The sequence below is a fragment of the Cottoperca gobio genome, chromosome 14 (assembly GCF_900634415.1).
Source record: "Cottoperca gobio chromosome 14, fCotGob3.1, whole genome shotgun sequence".
NCBI lineage: Eukaryota > Metazoa > Chordata > Actinopteri > Perciformes > Bovichtidae > Cottoperca > Cottoperca gobio.
Window position 1 is genome coordinate 6,635,009 of NC_041368.1, and position 13,598 is coordinate 6,648,606.

Genomic DNA, 13,598 nt, shown 5'->3' on the forward strand with positions numbered 1-13,598 from the left:
ATAATAGCCTTGATTCCTTGATGCCTTGCAGTTGCGATCAGTATGTGAGCCTTCTGTTCATATGATTTATTTTGTTTTTTCCTTTCTATTTTTTTTTTTCTTTATTCCTGTCATCTGCTACAGCGTTCATGTTCCCCAGGCAGCCATCTCCAACTGGCTACCACAACACCTACCAGCTGTACACCATGGAGAACACACGGCAGACGATCCTCAACGATTATATCACCTCCCAGCAGATGCAAGTTATCCGACCTGACATGGCCCGAGTGTTGTCACCGCGGGAACAGCCCGTTGCTATCCCTTACCCCGCCGGAGCCCGAGGTACGGACCGTCTCCGCCTGAGCCCCCCTCACCCGCCGTGGCAGGGAGGAGCTGTAGTATTCAGACTGTCTGCTTGTAAAGTTGTGGCTACCTTTTCCAGACGCTCAGAAGCAAATGACCCGGTCAAATTTAGCTGATTTTTCTCTTAATATTGGGGCTGCAACTGATTCGGCTTCTACTCGATCATTTGCTGAGTGGTTGCCTCTTACAAGTTGACCACTATTCCACTCCCTTTGCTGCCCTGTTGCTTACTGATCAATCTGTATTTGTGAGCACTAACAGATGATGGTGATGGGTTACAGCTAAATGTATACGGTGTTCATACGTTCTGAAATTGATGGGTCGGTTCTGGTTGTTCACCGTTGGCCCTTTGCTTCTGTCTGTAAAAGGGATTATTGATCTAGCCCAGATGCCTCCAACTATCCTGTTGCCTCACCCTGGGGGAACAGGTACTCCCACTTTGGAACGCATCGCCTACCTCCCCGGAGCTCAGCCCCCTTTCCCTCCTAGGGCTTTCAACCCAACCTCCATATCGCCAGGTGAGGACCCCCCTCCCCCATCCCCCATCCCTTCACGTGTTCCCTTATCTTCCCCGCCACGATCCCTCTGCACGAGTGCAGCCCTGCACTGGCTGAGGTGTCCGTGCGGTCCGTTCTGCCTGTCCAGTGATGGATCAAGTCTTACTTTCCCACGGGATAAATAAAGTATCTATCTACATCCAGACGATCAATACTAGGTGCTGGACAGAAGAACATGTAAAAGACAGAAGAAATAGAGTCTGCACACTAGATAATTCTACCACGTACATGTCATTAATTACCTAAATGTTCTTCAGACAAATTATATGAAGATATGATATCATTTGTCTGAAGAAGAGCTTGACGCTCGAAATGTCAGTAATTTATTAGATGTTCACGGAGCATTACTTGGTGAGCGTCCTCTATCTTTTCCATCTTTTACAAGATAAGTTGTATGACTGCAGTTGAATATCTGTAATGTCTTGTGATTCTTAGTCATATGTTGACTCAACGCTCTTGTAATACGTAGACTTAAATTTCAAAAGGCATTGAAATTGATGAGCTCAGTCAGTGGTCGGATAGGTCTACGGTTCCACATATCCATATTGGAATGCAAAGTATTTTTTACAATCTTCACAATGCCACTAAACTTTGTCTAATTCCAGTTAGTGTATAAACCAGCAGCACTGTAACAAACCCTGGGTGGTCTGTTGCACTCATGGTTTTGGCTGAACTGGTAAACTTGGTAATACTCATGAGACTGAATATTACCATGATTGTGATATGATGGACTCAGAACTTTTTGGTTCAAATTTCTAAATCCTGTGCATGTTTGTGATGTCTGTCATTGTCCTCAGGCCACCAAGCCCACCTTGCCGCTGCAGCAGCTGCCAGTGCGGAGAGGGAACGGGAGAGGGAGCGTGACCGGGAGCAGCAGGAGAAGGAGAGAGAAAAGGAAAGGGAGCAGCGAGAGAGGGAGAGGGAGAGGGAGAGGGAACGAGAACGGGAAATGCGAGAACGAGAGCGGGAGAGAACTAATGAATATATCCGCGGAGGTGAGTTAAAAGTTGTGAAAATCAAAATTCAAAATAATTTTCTTTTATATCCTTTTTAATATACGAAATCCGTGTTGATCCACTCTACTGAGCAAACTTTTATCAATTTATATAAGACTGCTGTCATCAGTCAGCACCTGTTCCATACAAATCAGTGCTAAGACAACAACACAAACTAAGTGCCTCTTCAATTTCCTCTCTTTTGCTGACCTACTTGCACACTCTCTGTTATGCTATCCGTTTTTATTGTCGTCAGTCACATAGATAAAATTAACGGCCAATAATATTTAACAAAATGTATATTTGTTATGAATGTACATGGCCGTTTCAGATCCGTTTTTAGCCCAGGCCAGGAGGAGTTTGTGAAGCCAGGTCAGACAGAATTGTGCTTAGAGATTCGACCCCAGTCTGAAAGTGGATGTGCAGAGAGCAGATGGTCGTAGCAGTATGACATATGCATAGAGTAGCTTAATACTGTCATGATTGTTAGACGGCATTGCTCTTGGTTACAATGTTTCATGTTTGTGTGTGTTTCAGGTGGACCAGAGCAGCCAGGCCAAGCAGGGAGCCGAGGTTATCTGCACTCCCCTTCTCCCTCGCTCAAGATGCAGGAAGTAGTGGTTCAGCAGCGGCCTAGCATCTTCCAGGGCAAGAGTGTCATCACCTCTCTAATGTAAGTCTCAGTCTATTCTAACTCTACATTTACATTAGCTCACTTACGCTCTTTGTATATGTCCACTCATGTATGCATGAAGGTTTGTCCTTTTAAAAGATTGAACAGTAGACTTCTGATGCATTAGTCTTTCAAACCACATGTTTTTTACCTGAACCTGTCCATTAGCAAATACAGTTGATGCATTCATCTCTTTATTTCCTCTTCAGGCCCCATTCAGCAGCAGCAACAGCAGCAGCACAGAGCAGCTCTCGCTACAGTACTGCAGCTGATGCTCTGGCTGCTCTGGTGGACGCGGCAGCCTCTGCCCCACAGATGGATGTGGCCAAGGTGAAAGAGAGAAAACATGACCGGGATGACGAAATGTCTTCATCGTCTGCAGTTCGGCGAGCAGCAAGCCTATCCGAACAGCAGCAGCTTCAGCAGCAGCATCAGCAACAACAACATCAGCAGCAGCAGCAGCAGCAGCAGCAGCAGCAGCAGCAGCAGCAGCAGCAGCAGCAGCATCAGCAGCAGCTTCAGCAACAGCAGCAGCAGCAACAGCAGCAGCAGCAGCAACAACAGCAGCAGCAACAGCAGCAGCAGCAGCAGCAGCAGCAGCAGCAGCAGCAGCACGAGGCAGAAAGGCGGTCCATGCAGTCACCATATGGCTCTATATCTCTGCCAGGGGGTAAGCCCCATTCTGCTTACTCTGAGGGCCCTGGAGGAAAGGATAAGGGCCCTCAAACCTCAAAGTCCCGCATTGAAGAGGAGCTTCGGACTCGTGGAAAGACGACTATCACAGCTGCTAACTTCATCGATGTCATCATCACGCGGCAGATAGCCTCAGACAAAGACTCAAGAGAGCGAGGCTCTCAGAGCTCTGACTCCTCCAGCAGCTGTGAGTGTGTTGGACACGTGGAATAGGAGATAGCTGATATTATTCTAACAGTTCATAAGTGCACTGCAAACATTGTCCCCTTAAATGTTCTCTTTTTCTTAGAGTAGAACATGATTGAACCTTAGTACTGTTGTCCTTTGCTTCGCATTATTAGTAAGTCTTTGTCTATACTTGTCCTGCAGTGTCATCCAGTCGATACGACAACACCGGTGGAGGAGCCATTGAGGTGATTAGTCCTGCTAGTTCCCCAGTCCAACCCCAACAAGACAAACCAGAGGAAGTGCAACAACAGGCAACAGGTATGAACACACCAACTCAGTTTGAGCATATAATATTTAGACTAATCTAAATTGTTGTATCTCCTGTGTTTATTATATAAGAACAGGTGAAGACAAGGTTTTGCCAGGATAATATTTGTAAATTCCTTCATTTTAATCTGTGTATTGAAAAAAAAGTTTTGGCATGTGTCCTTTTTTTGTCAGGATCAAGTGTTTGTTGTTGTCATTCTCATTAATACTCGCCCACAAGAGGCTGAAGTGAACAAGGTACATTACGTTGGGTATTGTCAACACACGTAATGTACCTTATGTTAGTGCATGGCGAGATTAAAACTCACCTGGAAGAAAACATAAATGATTTTAGTTCTAGTTGGAACATGGGGTAGTGGTGCGCTTCAGCCTCTGCTGGCCGAAATGAGTATTACAACAACAAATGCTTCTGGAAAAACGTTTCTTTCACCAGGAAAACTTTTTTCCACCTGTTTTACTGATGAAATTCTCCAAAAGATTTTTAACGAATTTAGAAAGATTATCATGGCAAAAGCACCTGTTCCAAAGTCATAAACACAGGAGAGAAAACAATTTAGTAAAACATTTCAGGGCTTCTGTAATAAATTAATAATGTTTTAATTTATTCAAAGATTTTGTGCTTCAGGTTCAAAGAGGACATGTAACAGATTTGGCTGTGAAGGCTAAATTTAGCTGCTTGGCAAGTGGAGTAAACATACCATAATTGAAATGACTTCACCCACTGACCTTGTCATTTGAGACACCATTCCTCTGCTCCAGTCTCATCACGAGACTCCACTTGAAGTTATTCCTGTCGCCTGTGATCGTTTGCTGTTGGCATACTGTGTATTGTCTCCTCCATGTTTTATCTCTCCACACTTCAGCCGGACTCTTTCTAAAACAAAAATGCTCTGTCCCTTGTCAACTTTCACCAGCTGGCATGCGTGCCTACGACATGAGTCGTTACCGTCAATCGGTGGAGCCCCCACAGCCCAGTCCCCAGCAGCCCCCCTCCTCCCAGGTGGACAGCTACTCCCAGGTTCCCAAGACTCACCAGTTCATGACCTTGGCAGAACACATTTCGGTATGAAACACTGGAGTATTTAAAAGTAGTTATGTGGCACATACCAGATTTACCATGTACATAAATCCATCATCACTAACTAATCTGTTTTTATGGTCACGCCCTGTCATGCAGCATATCATAACCCAGGACTTCGCCCGGAATCAGGACCCTCCTCCTGTCTCTTCCTCAGCTTCCACAACATTCCAGAGCTCTGTGCCATCCATGTCCTCTTCAGGGCGAGCTAAGGTGCCCAGCCGCTACAGTCCTGAGAATCAAGCCCAGGCCACACACCACCAGAGACCCTCCAGCAGAGTTTCCCCAGAGAATGCCCCTGACAAGCCCAGAGCTAGGTACACCGACCAGTCATCCAGTTAATCCTGAAATAATTACAGCGAGTCTAATTTATTACTCATCATCTGTCTAACATTTATCTCTCTCTGCTCCCTGTGTAGGCCTGGTAAATCTCCAGAGCGTGGTGGCAGGCAGTCGGAGAACTATGAACCCATCTCTCCACCACAGAGCTACCAAGGCATGGACAAACAGGAAGTGGTCGTACATCCGCCCCAGAGACGAGAGGCTGACAACTCCGACATCAGGTACGGGATCTCCACTGTTTGGATGCATGATAGTTGGAAGTTGTCGGCAAGCCAGTGCATCTCTTAATAGCCTAAAATGGATGACACATCAGTTCATATTTATATTAGCATTATAGAAGTATAGTAACTGACACAATTTGTTTTTAAATGCTTTTATTGTGAAGCATCATTTTCTAAGATAACAAAACATGGTGTTGCCATGCTTCTTTCCATATAAACAAACTTAATGCTAAAAAACACAAGAAAAACATAACAAAATATATAAAACCGTAAATATTATAATAATAAATAAATAAATGCAATAGTAACTGACACAATTTAAAGGTGAATCACAAGTAGTTGATTACAATAAAGTGTAGACGAATGTGCCACATATTAGCATTGCGATGTAAATGTTCTCTGTTGTAAAACTGTTGTGAATATTAAACAACCAGTATTTCTACACTTGGATTTCACATGACTGAAGTCAGTTTTTTGTTAGTGCCCTGATATTAATTGCCTGACTGCATTAGCCTGTAAATCAATTTCTTTAATGAATGCCAGCGGGCAGAACCTTCCCCCCCGTCAGCAGTCATCTGACATCCCAGTGAGGTTGAAAGGGCTTTTGTGCCAAGAGCTTGTTACCCCAGATACCCTTTTGCCATTTGACTCTTTACCCTTTGCCTGGTTCAAGGAATGACTCGCGGTCCCCGGGGAATGTCGGCTATCTGCCTTCCTTCTTCACCAAGCTGGAGAACACCTCGCCATTGGTGAAATCCAAGAAGCAGGAGATCTTTCGTAAGTTGAACTCCAACTCTGGTGCCGGTGATTCTGATATTGGTAAGTGGGTCTACTCTTCCTTCAAACTAACATGCATGCATCAGATGATGGAACAAACTGTTAAATGTGTGTGTGCATGCAAGAACTATGAGTGTTTATTTATGCCCTCTAATTTTTCAAGCTCATTAAGCATGTGATACCATTGGAATAATGTGACTCACTGTATCATGTTTAACTCCGTCATGTAAGACATTTTAGAATTTTTTTTTAACAGATAAAGATTTGTCTTGCAGGAAATGCTCAACCAGGCACAGAGATTTTCAACTTGCCTGCTGTTACCAGCTCCAGTAAGTAGCAGTGAAACTCGCTCAGACATTTCACAGTTCAACCTCGCAGATGTCTCTGTTTCTCATTGTCTGTTTTGTTGTGTTTTTGTTTTGTAGGCAGCATCAACGCCAGGAATCACTCATTTAGTGACCCAGCCAGTAACCTGGGCCTGGAGGACATCATCCGCAAAGCCTTGATGGGCAACTTGGAGGAGAGACCAGAGGAGCACCAGGGAGGACTCAACAACACACCCGGCACGGGAAGCGACGTCCGCCAGGAGGCTAACCCGTCACCTAGTATGGGTAGGCACATGATTTGATTTAAGGAGCCTGATTTGACTGCCAATCTCACAATCGAATCATCGTAGTGGCTATGAAATGTGGTTATGAAACAAAAAATAATTCCAATTCAGGCTATAGGGGGGGATTGAATGTCTGATTTTACAAATAATTGCTTGGTTTCTCCCAATATCCATCCATCCATCGTCTACCGCTTATCCGGGGTCGGGTCGCAGGGGCAGCAGCTCCAGTAAGGAACCCCAATCTTCCCTTCTCCGGGCCACATCCTCCAGCTCCGACTGGGAGATCCCAGGGCGTTCCCAGATTTTGAGGTGCTGATCCTCACCCCAACCGCTTCACACTCGGCTGCGAACCGATCCAGTGACTGTTGAAGGTCACAGAACGATGATGCCATAAGGACCACATCATCTGCAAAGAGCAGCGATGAGATCCTCAGGCCACCGAACTGCAACCCCTCTCCTCCACAACTACGCCTCAATATTCTGTCCATGAAAATCACAAACAGGATTGGTGATAAAGCGCAGCCCTAGCGGAGGCCAACATTCACTGGGAACGAGTCCGACTTACTGCCGAATATCCGGACACAACTCTCGCTCAGAGGTTCGACTACCGGCCGAACCCTCCTTTCCAGTACCTTGGAGTAGACTGAGACCAAGACAGCCCCTCAACACCCAAAGCCTTCAGCATTTCTGGATGGATCTCATCAACCCCTGCGGCTTTGCCACTGTGGAGTTGTTTGACTACCTCAGTGACTTCCGTCAGGGAAAATGACGATGATCCCCCATCAGCTTCCAGCTCTGCCTCTATCATAGAGGGCATGTTAGTCGGATTCAGGAGTTCCTCAAAGTACTCCTTCCACCGGCCGATAACCTTCTCAGTCAAAGTCAGCAGGGTCCCACCTTTGCTGTACACAGCTTGGATGGTTCCTCGCTTCCCCCTCCTGAGGTGCCGGGTGGTTTTCCAGAAGCACCTTGGTGCCGACCGAAAGTCCTTTTCCATAGCTTCTCCGAACTTCTCCCACACCCGCTGCTTTGCCTCTGACACGGCAGAGGCTGCCACCCTTCTAGTCCTTCGGTACCCTGCAACTGTTTCCGGAGTCCTCCCGGATAACATAACCCGGAAGGACTCCTTCTTCAGTCGGACGGCTTCCCTGACCACCGGGGTCCACCACGGTGTTCAAGGGTTACCGCCCCTTGAGGCACCTAAGACCTTGAGACCACAGCTCATCACCGCAGCTTCAGCAATAGAGGTTTTGAACATCGCCCACTCAGGTTCAATGCCCCCAACCTCCACAGGGATGTCTGAAAAGCTCCGCCGGAGGTGTGAGTTGAAGATCTCCAGGACAGGGGCTTCCTCCAGAGGTTCCAGTTCACCCGCACTACCCGTTTGGGCATACCAGGTCTGTCCAGAGTCTTCCTCCACCCCTTGATCCAACTCACCACCAGATGGTGATCAGTTGACAGCTCCGCCCCTCTCTTCACCCGAGTGTCCAAAACATGCGGCCTCAGATCAGATGATACGATTACAAAATCAATCATTGACCTTTGGCCTAAGGTGCTCTGGTACCACGTGCACTTATGAGCATCCTTATGTTCGAACATGGTGTTTGTTATGGCCATTCCATGACTAGCACAGAAGTCCAACAACAAACGACCGTTCAGGTTTAGATCAGGGAGGCCGTTCCTCCCAATCACACCTCTCCAGGTGTCTCCATCGTTTCTCATGTGTGCGTTGAAGTCTCCCAGCAAGACTACGGAGTCCCCTACTGGAGCCCCCTGCAGGGCTCCATTCAGGGTCTCCAAGAAGGCCGAATACTCCGAACTGCGGTTTGGGGGCATAGGCACAAACCCCCCATAACCCGAAGGCGTAGGGAGGCGACCCTCTCGTCCACCGGGGTAAACTCCAACGTAGCGGCGCTCAGCCGGGGACTTGTGAGTATCCCCACCCCGGCCCGACGCCTCACACCTTGGGCAACTCCGGAGAAGAATAGAGTCCAACCCCTATCCAGGAGTACGGTTCCAGAGCCAAGACTGTGTGTAGATGTAAGCCCCACCAGATCCAACTGGTAGCGCTCCACCTCCCGCACTAGTTCCAGCTCTTTCCCCCACAGAGAGGTGACGTTCCATGTCCCCAGAGCCAGCCTCTGCTGCCCGGGTCTGGTCCGTCGAGGTCCCTGACTGCCACTGCCACCGTGTGACAGCGCACCCGACCCCAGCGGCCTCACAAAGGCTCTCGTTGACCTTTAGTACGACAGACACTTACACACACACCCTCTACACACGGCATCAATCAGTGAGCAAAAAACATGATTCGACAGTCGATGATGGCTCTTTTGTGACTGTAAATTCAGGGACATCCCTAGTTCATGTTTACCATGTTGCTGATTTCCACATTCTGCCTATTTTGAATCTACAGGAAAGCAGAAGCAGGGCAAAGCCAACAGCCGGAAATCCAAGTCACCTAACCTGGGTCAGGCATACGCTGGAGGGGAGCGTCCCTCTTCAGTGTCCTCCGTCCACTCCGAGGGAGATTATCACAGACAAGCCCAAGCTCAACCCCAGTGGAGCTGGGACGACCGACCCTCATCTACAGGTGAGCTGTCCTGCCTCTGCTGTCTACAAAAACTGTCTCCTGGTAAAATAAAAAACTGAAATACCTGGAGCCAATATATAAAACAATTTCACTTTCTCATCTCTCTCTCTGTTCAGGATCCATGCAGTTCCCTTACAACCCTCTGACCATGCGCATATTGAGCAGCACACCACCCACCTCCATAGCTTCCCCCGCCATACAGAGCCAGCAGCAGCAGCAGCAGCAGCAGCAACAGCAGCAGCAACAGCAGCAACAGCAGCAACAGCTGCAGCAACAACTGCAGCAACAGCAGCAACCGCCTCCAGCTGGAGCTCCGGTGGCCCAGCAGCGTGTGTGGCAGTCTCTGCTGTCAGAGCAATACGAGACCCTGTCTGACAGTGACGACTGAGCCCTGCTCGCTACAAGCCCCCAATAACCAGAAGAGAGGCCTCCTGCGCTAAGGCTTGTCTTTTCACCCCCCTCTCCCAGAACTACCCTCGCTCACTGGCGAGTGTGACAAGGAGATGGGGTGGTGTCCTTATTATTTTTGGTGCTATGTCGCCCCCTTGCTGTTGGCAAAGAGTACAAGCAGCAGCCTGTGACAGGCAGGGCTCTCCAGAACGAGACTGGCTTTGGTCTGGAAGCACTCACCCAGCCTGTTGGTGAAATAAACAAAACCCCGACTGAGGGAACACGTGAGCTATAGTAAAGATGAAGAACTTAATATGTAAAAAGAAACACCATAAGAGACTATTTCTGAATTTCTTTTGGATTTCTGTAAAGATATTCTTTGTCTTTAAGAAAATCATTGTATGTACATAGAGTAACCTTTTGCAGTGTTTTTCTTAACTTGATTATTTCTTATTTTAATGTCGCTTTTAAATTGATCCACTTTAAATGGGAAGAGGAGGGGTGTAATCTTTAGTATCACAGTTGGTTCTCATCCAGTCCACCCCCACCCCCACGTGACCTGACACCCACTCTAATATTTTTACCATAGCAACGCTGCGAGAGCCCCGGACCTTTGGTTTGTACTTGACCCCGAGTGGAGCACAGAGATTGTGCCGCCCCTGCGCGCCATCCACCGAGCACCACCAGAGCCTGAACATCGTGGACATTCGAGGATGAAACAAAACACAGACTAACAATTTAAACAGCAATGATTTTCGATGCCTGTCTTCGCACCATAGTGGAGATGATGCATGGATTGTAACTATCAGACGGTAGCGATAACTTCTCACCCCATTCTAGACAGAGAAATGTCTTCAAAAACAAGTTGAGAACACTGGTGTCATAGCAGAAAGGTGAAAAGTCTGATATAAGCTTAATTTTGCCGGAAAAAGATATGACTACTCCTGCACTCGGTCTGAGTAATAAAAGTGAGCCAATGCTTTTTTCAATAGAGCTGACCATAGTGTGTCACATGTAGCTGTCTCTCTCTGCAGTTTCCAACCTGTCCAGAATGATCTGCTCTGCAATGTTGTCATGGTAAAAAATAGTATGTCAGGTTTTGCCATGCCTTGTGACTTGAGAAAGAAGGCAGCTTTAACTAATTTTCTCAGAGATATACTTTGATGTTTGATGTTTGTATTTGTTTCTGTAGTCCCTCTTTTTTTTTTTTTTGATACTGTCCTGACAAAAATCTGAACTCTGTAAATTGTCTTTCCATTACACAAAAAGACAAAACTAACCAAACATAAAGAATGGTCTGCACCATTGTTGCACTTTTTTGCTTTGTAGCTTTTGACAAAAAAAAAAAAGCATACTACCTGCTGTGTAACTTATTCAACCTCCAGCATAGGAGTATACTAAGATGTGCGTTAACCTTTTCCCACTACTCACAGAAATCTGGATGTTTTGACTTCCTGTCTTTTCTTGTAGCTGGTACATGATTTTGTAGTGTTGACACATCACAGTTACAGTTTTAAGTGTCTGGTACCGTTAAATGTTTAGGAGTTTGCTGTCATGGTGGTTCAAAATCGTGGCCACTTAATCTCTGCTTTCATTGTGTCAATCAAGAGGCATAAAGCTTTGAAAATGAATTATTATACGTCAACTTCATAAATGGCAGTAACGTTCCTTTGCAAGTATGTGAAAAACTACCATATTTTGGCTTTCAGCTTTCACTTTGCTCAGTTAACTAATCCATTCTGCTCTAAACTTGATATTTCCTTTCTTCCTTTCATTTTGATTTTTAATTAATTTGTCATAGCACATGTTCAGATTTATTTTCTTCTGTCATTTTCAACATCTTCGTTTAGGATGGGATGTTATGTGTTTACAAAGGCAATGATACAAAAAAGTTTACAAACTTGAATCTTAAAGAAATCCGACATGAAGCCGAAAAAGAATTGGAGCATCTTTTCAGCTCTCTATCAAACACACATTGGTGACTTCTTTTTGTCTTTTTGAAATTGAGACTTGAAAACCTGTGTATCCTATGATGTTGAAATGCAATGTTTGTATCGCACAATGTCTCTTAGTAGGCTATTACAAGAGTTCAGACCAATCAAATAAAGTGGATCAGTTCTCCACCACTGAAAAATGTGTAGGTTTTTAATTAGGTGTGCCATCCTCTTAAGTGACTGCTACTTTAGTTTTTTGTAGATTGTGCCATTGTCAATCATAAGTGTCATCGACTGATGTGTACCAAAACTTTTCAGAATCATTTCATTTATGAATTATAAAATGAAAACATGGTTTCAGCAATTGCAACTTGTGGTTTATAAAAAAGAAAAAGATATACTTATTACATTGGAGCCCCTTGTGGTGCAGATGTGATATACAGGTTTTGCTGCATCCCCATTTCTACTGCTGTCATGTTAACTGTTTTAAGCCATGCATGAGCCAAACAAAACTGTTCATGATGGGTTAAAGAAGTTTACTGCAGTGAAGTCAATGTTGTTTTCATTATGTCATCCTATGACACATCTCTTTGTTTGAGACTGACTGTCATAATGCAAGATAAATCACAACAATAGACCTTTTCCACAGCAGACATTTGGTTGCTTTTCATTAAGGCGAGCCAGTGCCCGACCTCTGGTATAGAACTGTTTCACAGCAGACATTTGGACATCTTATAGCAGTGAAAGCAAAATTCTGTTGCATTCAAGTATTGCAGTAAGCCGTGTCAGTGGCATGCACCAGGACCCTGAAATGGGAAAACTTATATGGTGAGTGTGAGTGTTATCAATTACCCTCTGATGTTGTTACATGTCAAAATATTTGTTGTGAAAAATGCCTGTTGTGCATGCTAGCTATTTGCCTCCTATGTGAAAGGCCTATTGCTGCTGCTCTCATGTCTCCTGACACCTGCATTTAACTGCTCTATAACTGAAACAGACTGAGAAGAGTGAATTATATCAGATAAACAGCAAGGAATTATTAGTTAATGTTATTACCTTTTTATAATAAGAGTACATGGAGTTACAAAACTGGTGCCTTTTTATAGGAACAAATATAGCATAATTAAAATAGTAAGACTTGAAGTATAGCTTGGGATTTACATGGCAGTTGTCTGGTGGAGCATTGACAAAAGGAGCTTTTATAACATCCCATTCCAAATTCACAGGCATTAATATGAAGGCGGTCCTCCTTTGCAGCTATAACATCTTCCACTCTTCTGGGAAGGCTTTCTACAAGACTTTGGAGCGTGTCTGTGGGAATGTTCATTCATCCAGAAGAGCATCTGTAAGGTCAGATGTTGGCCGAGAGGGCCTGGCTCGCAATCTCTGTTCTAGTTCATCCCAAAGGTGTTCAATGGGGTTGAGGTCAGGGCTCTGTGCGGGCCAGTCAAGTTCTTCCACACCAAACTCATCACACCATGCCTTTATGGACCTTGCTTTGTACACTGGGGCACAGTCATGCTGGAGCAGAAAAGGTTCTTCCACAAACTGTTGGAAGCATAGAATTGACGAAAATGACTTAAGATGGTAAGATGAAGCATTCAGATTTTTTAACCAATAAGCCTCAGCACTCGGCGACCCCGCTCTGTAACTTTACGTGGTCTGCCAGTTGCTGTGGTTTACATTTACAGTTGATCGTGGAATATCTAGGAGAGAAGACATTTTACGAACTGACTTGTTGCAACGGTGGCATCCTGTTACGGAAGCACGTTCAGTGACCTCTTTAGAACGAGCCATTCTTTCACATGTTTGTGAAGGCAGACTGCATGGCCAGGTGCTTGATGTTATACACCTATGGCAATGGGACTGAATGAAACACATGTATTCAATGATTAAGAGGA

The 13,598-nt window shown here is 45.5% G+C and overlaps 1 protein-coding gene across 6 annotated transcripts in view; it reads left to right on the forward strand.

Annotated features, from left to right (window-relative positions):
* The window catches only part of ncor1 (nuclear receptor corepressor 1), a 57,803-nt gene extending 45,742 nt beyond the window's left edge, over window positions 1-12,061 (forward strand). For 5 of the 6 annotated variants that reach the window (XM_029447923.1, XM_029447927.1, XM_029447925.1 and 2 more), the window contains 14 exons: window positions 124-321; window positions 711-860; window positions 1,697-1,894; window positions 2,432-2,567; window positions 2,777-3,447; window positions 3,630-3,746; window positions 4,670-4,818; window positions 4,933-5,150; window positions 5,253-5,396; window positions 6,070-6,215; window positions 6,449-6,502; window positions 6,599-6,784; window positions 9,197-9,373; window positions 9,490-12,061. In XM_029447923.1, the coding sequence (XP_029303783.1) occupies window positions 124-321; window positions 711-860; window positions 1,697-1,894; window positions 2,432-2,567; window positions 2,777-3,447; window positions 3,630-3,746; window positions 4,670-4,818; window positions 4,933-5,150; window positions 5,253-5,396; window positions 6,070-6,215; window positions 6,449-6,502; window positions 6,599-6,784; window positions 9,197-9,373; window positions 9,490-9,761 (2,816 nt within the window). In that variant the 3' untranslated portion in view covers window positions 9,762-12,061. The remainder of the gene's footprint in view (window positions 1-123; window positions 322-710; window positions 861-1,696; window positions 1,895-2,431; window positions 2,568-2,776; window positions 3,448-3,629; window positions 3,747-4,669; window positions 4,819-4,932; window positions 5,151-5,252; window positions 5,397-6,069; window positions 6,216-6,448; window positions 6,503-6,598; window positions 6,785-9,196; window positions 9,374-9,489) is intronic. The other variant, XM_029447926.1, reaches the window with a different exon arrangement.
* The last annotated feature ends 1,537 nt before the right edge of the window (window positions 12,062-13,598 follow it).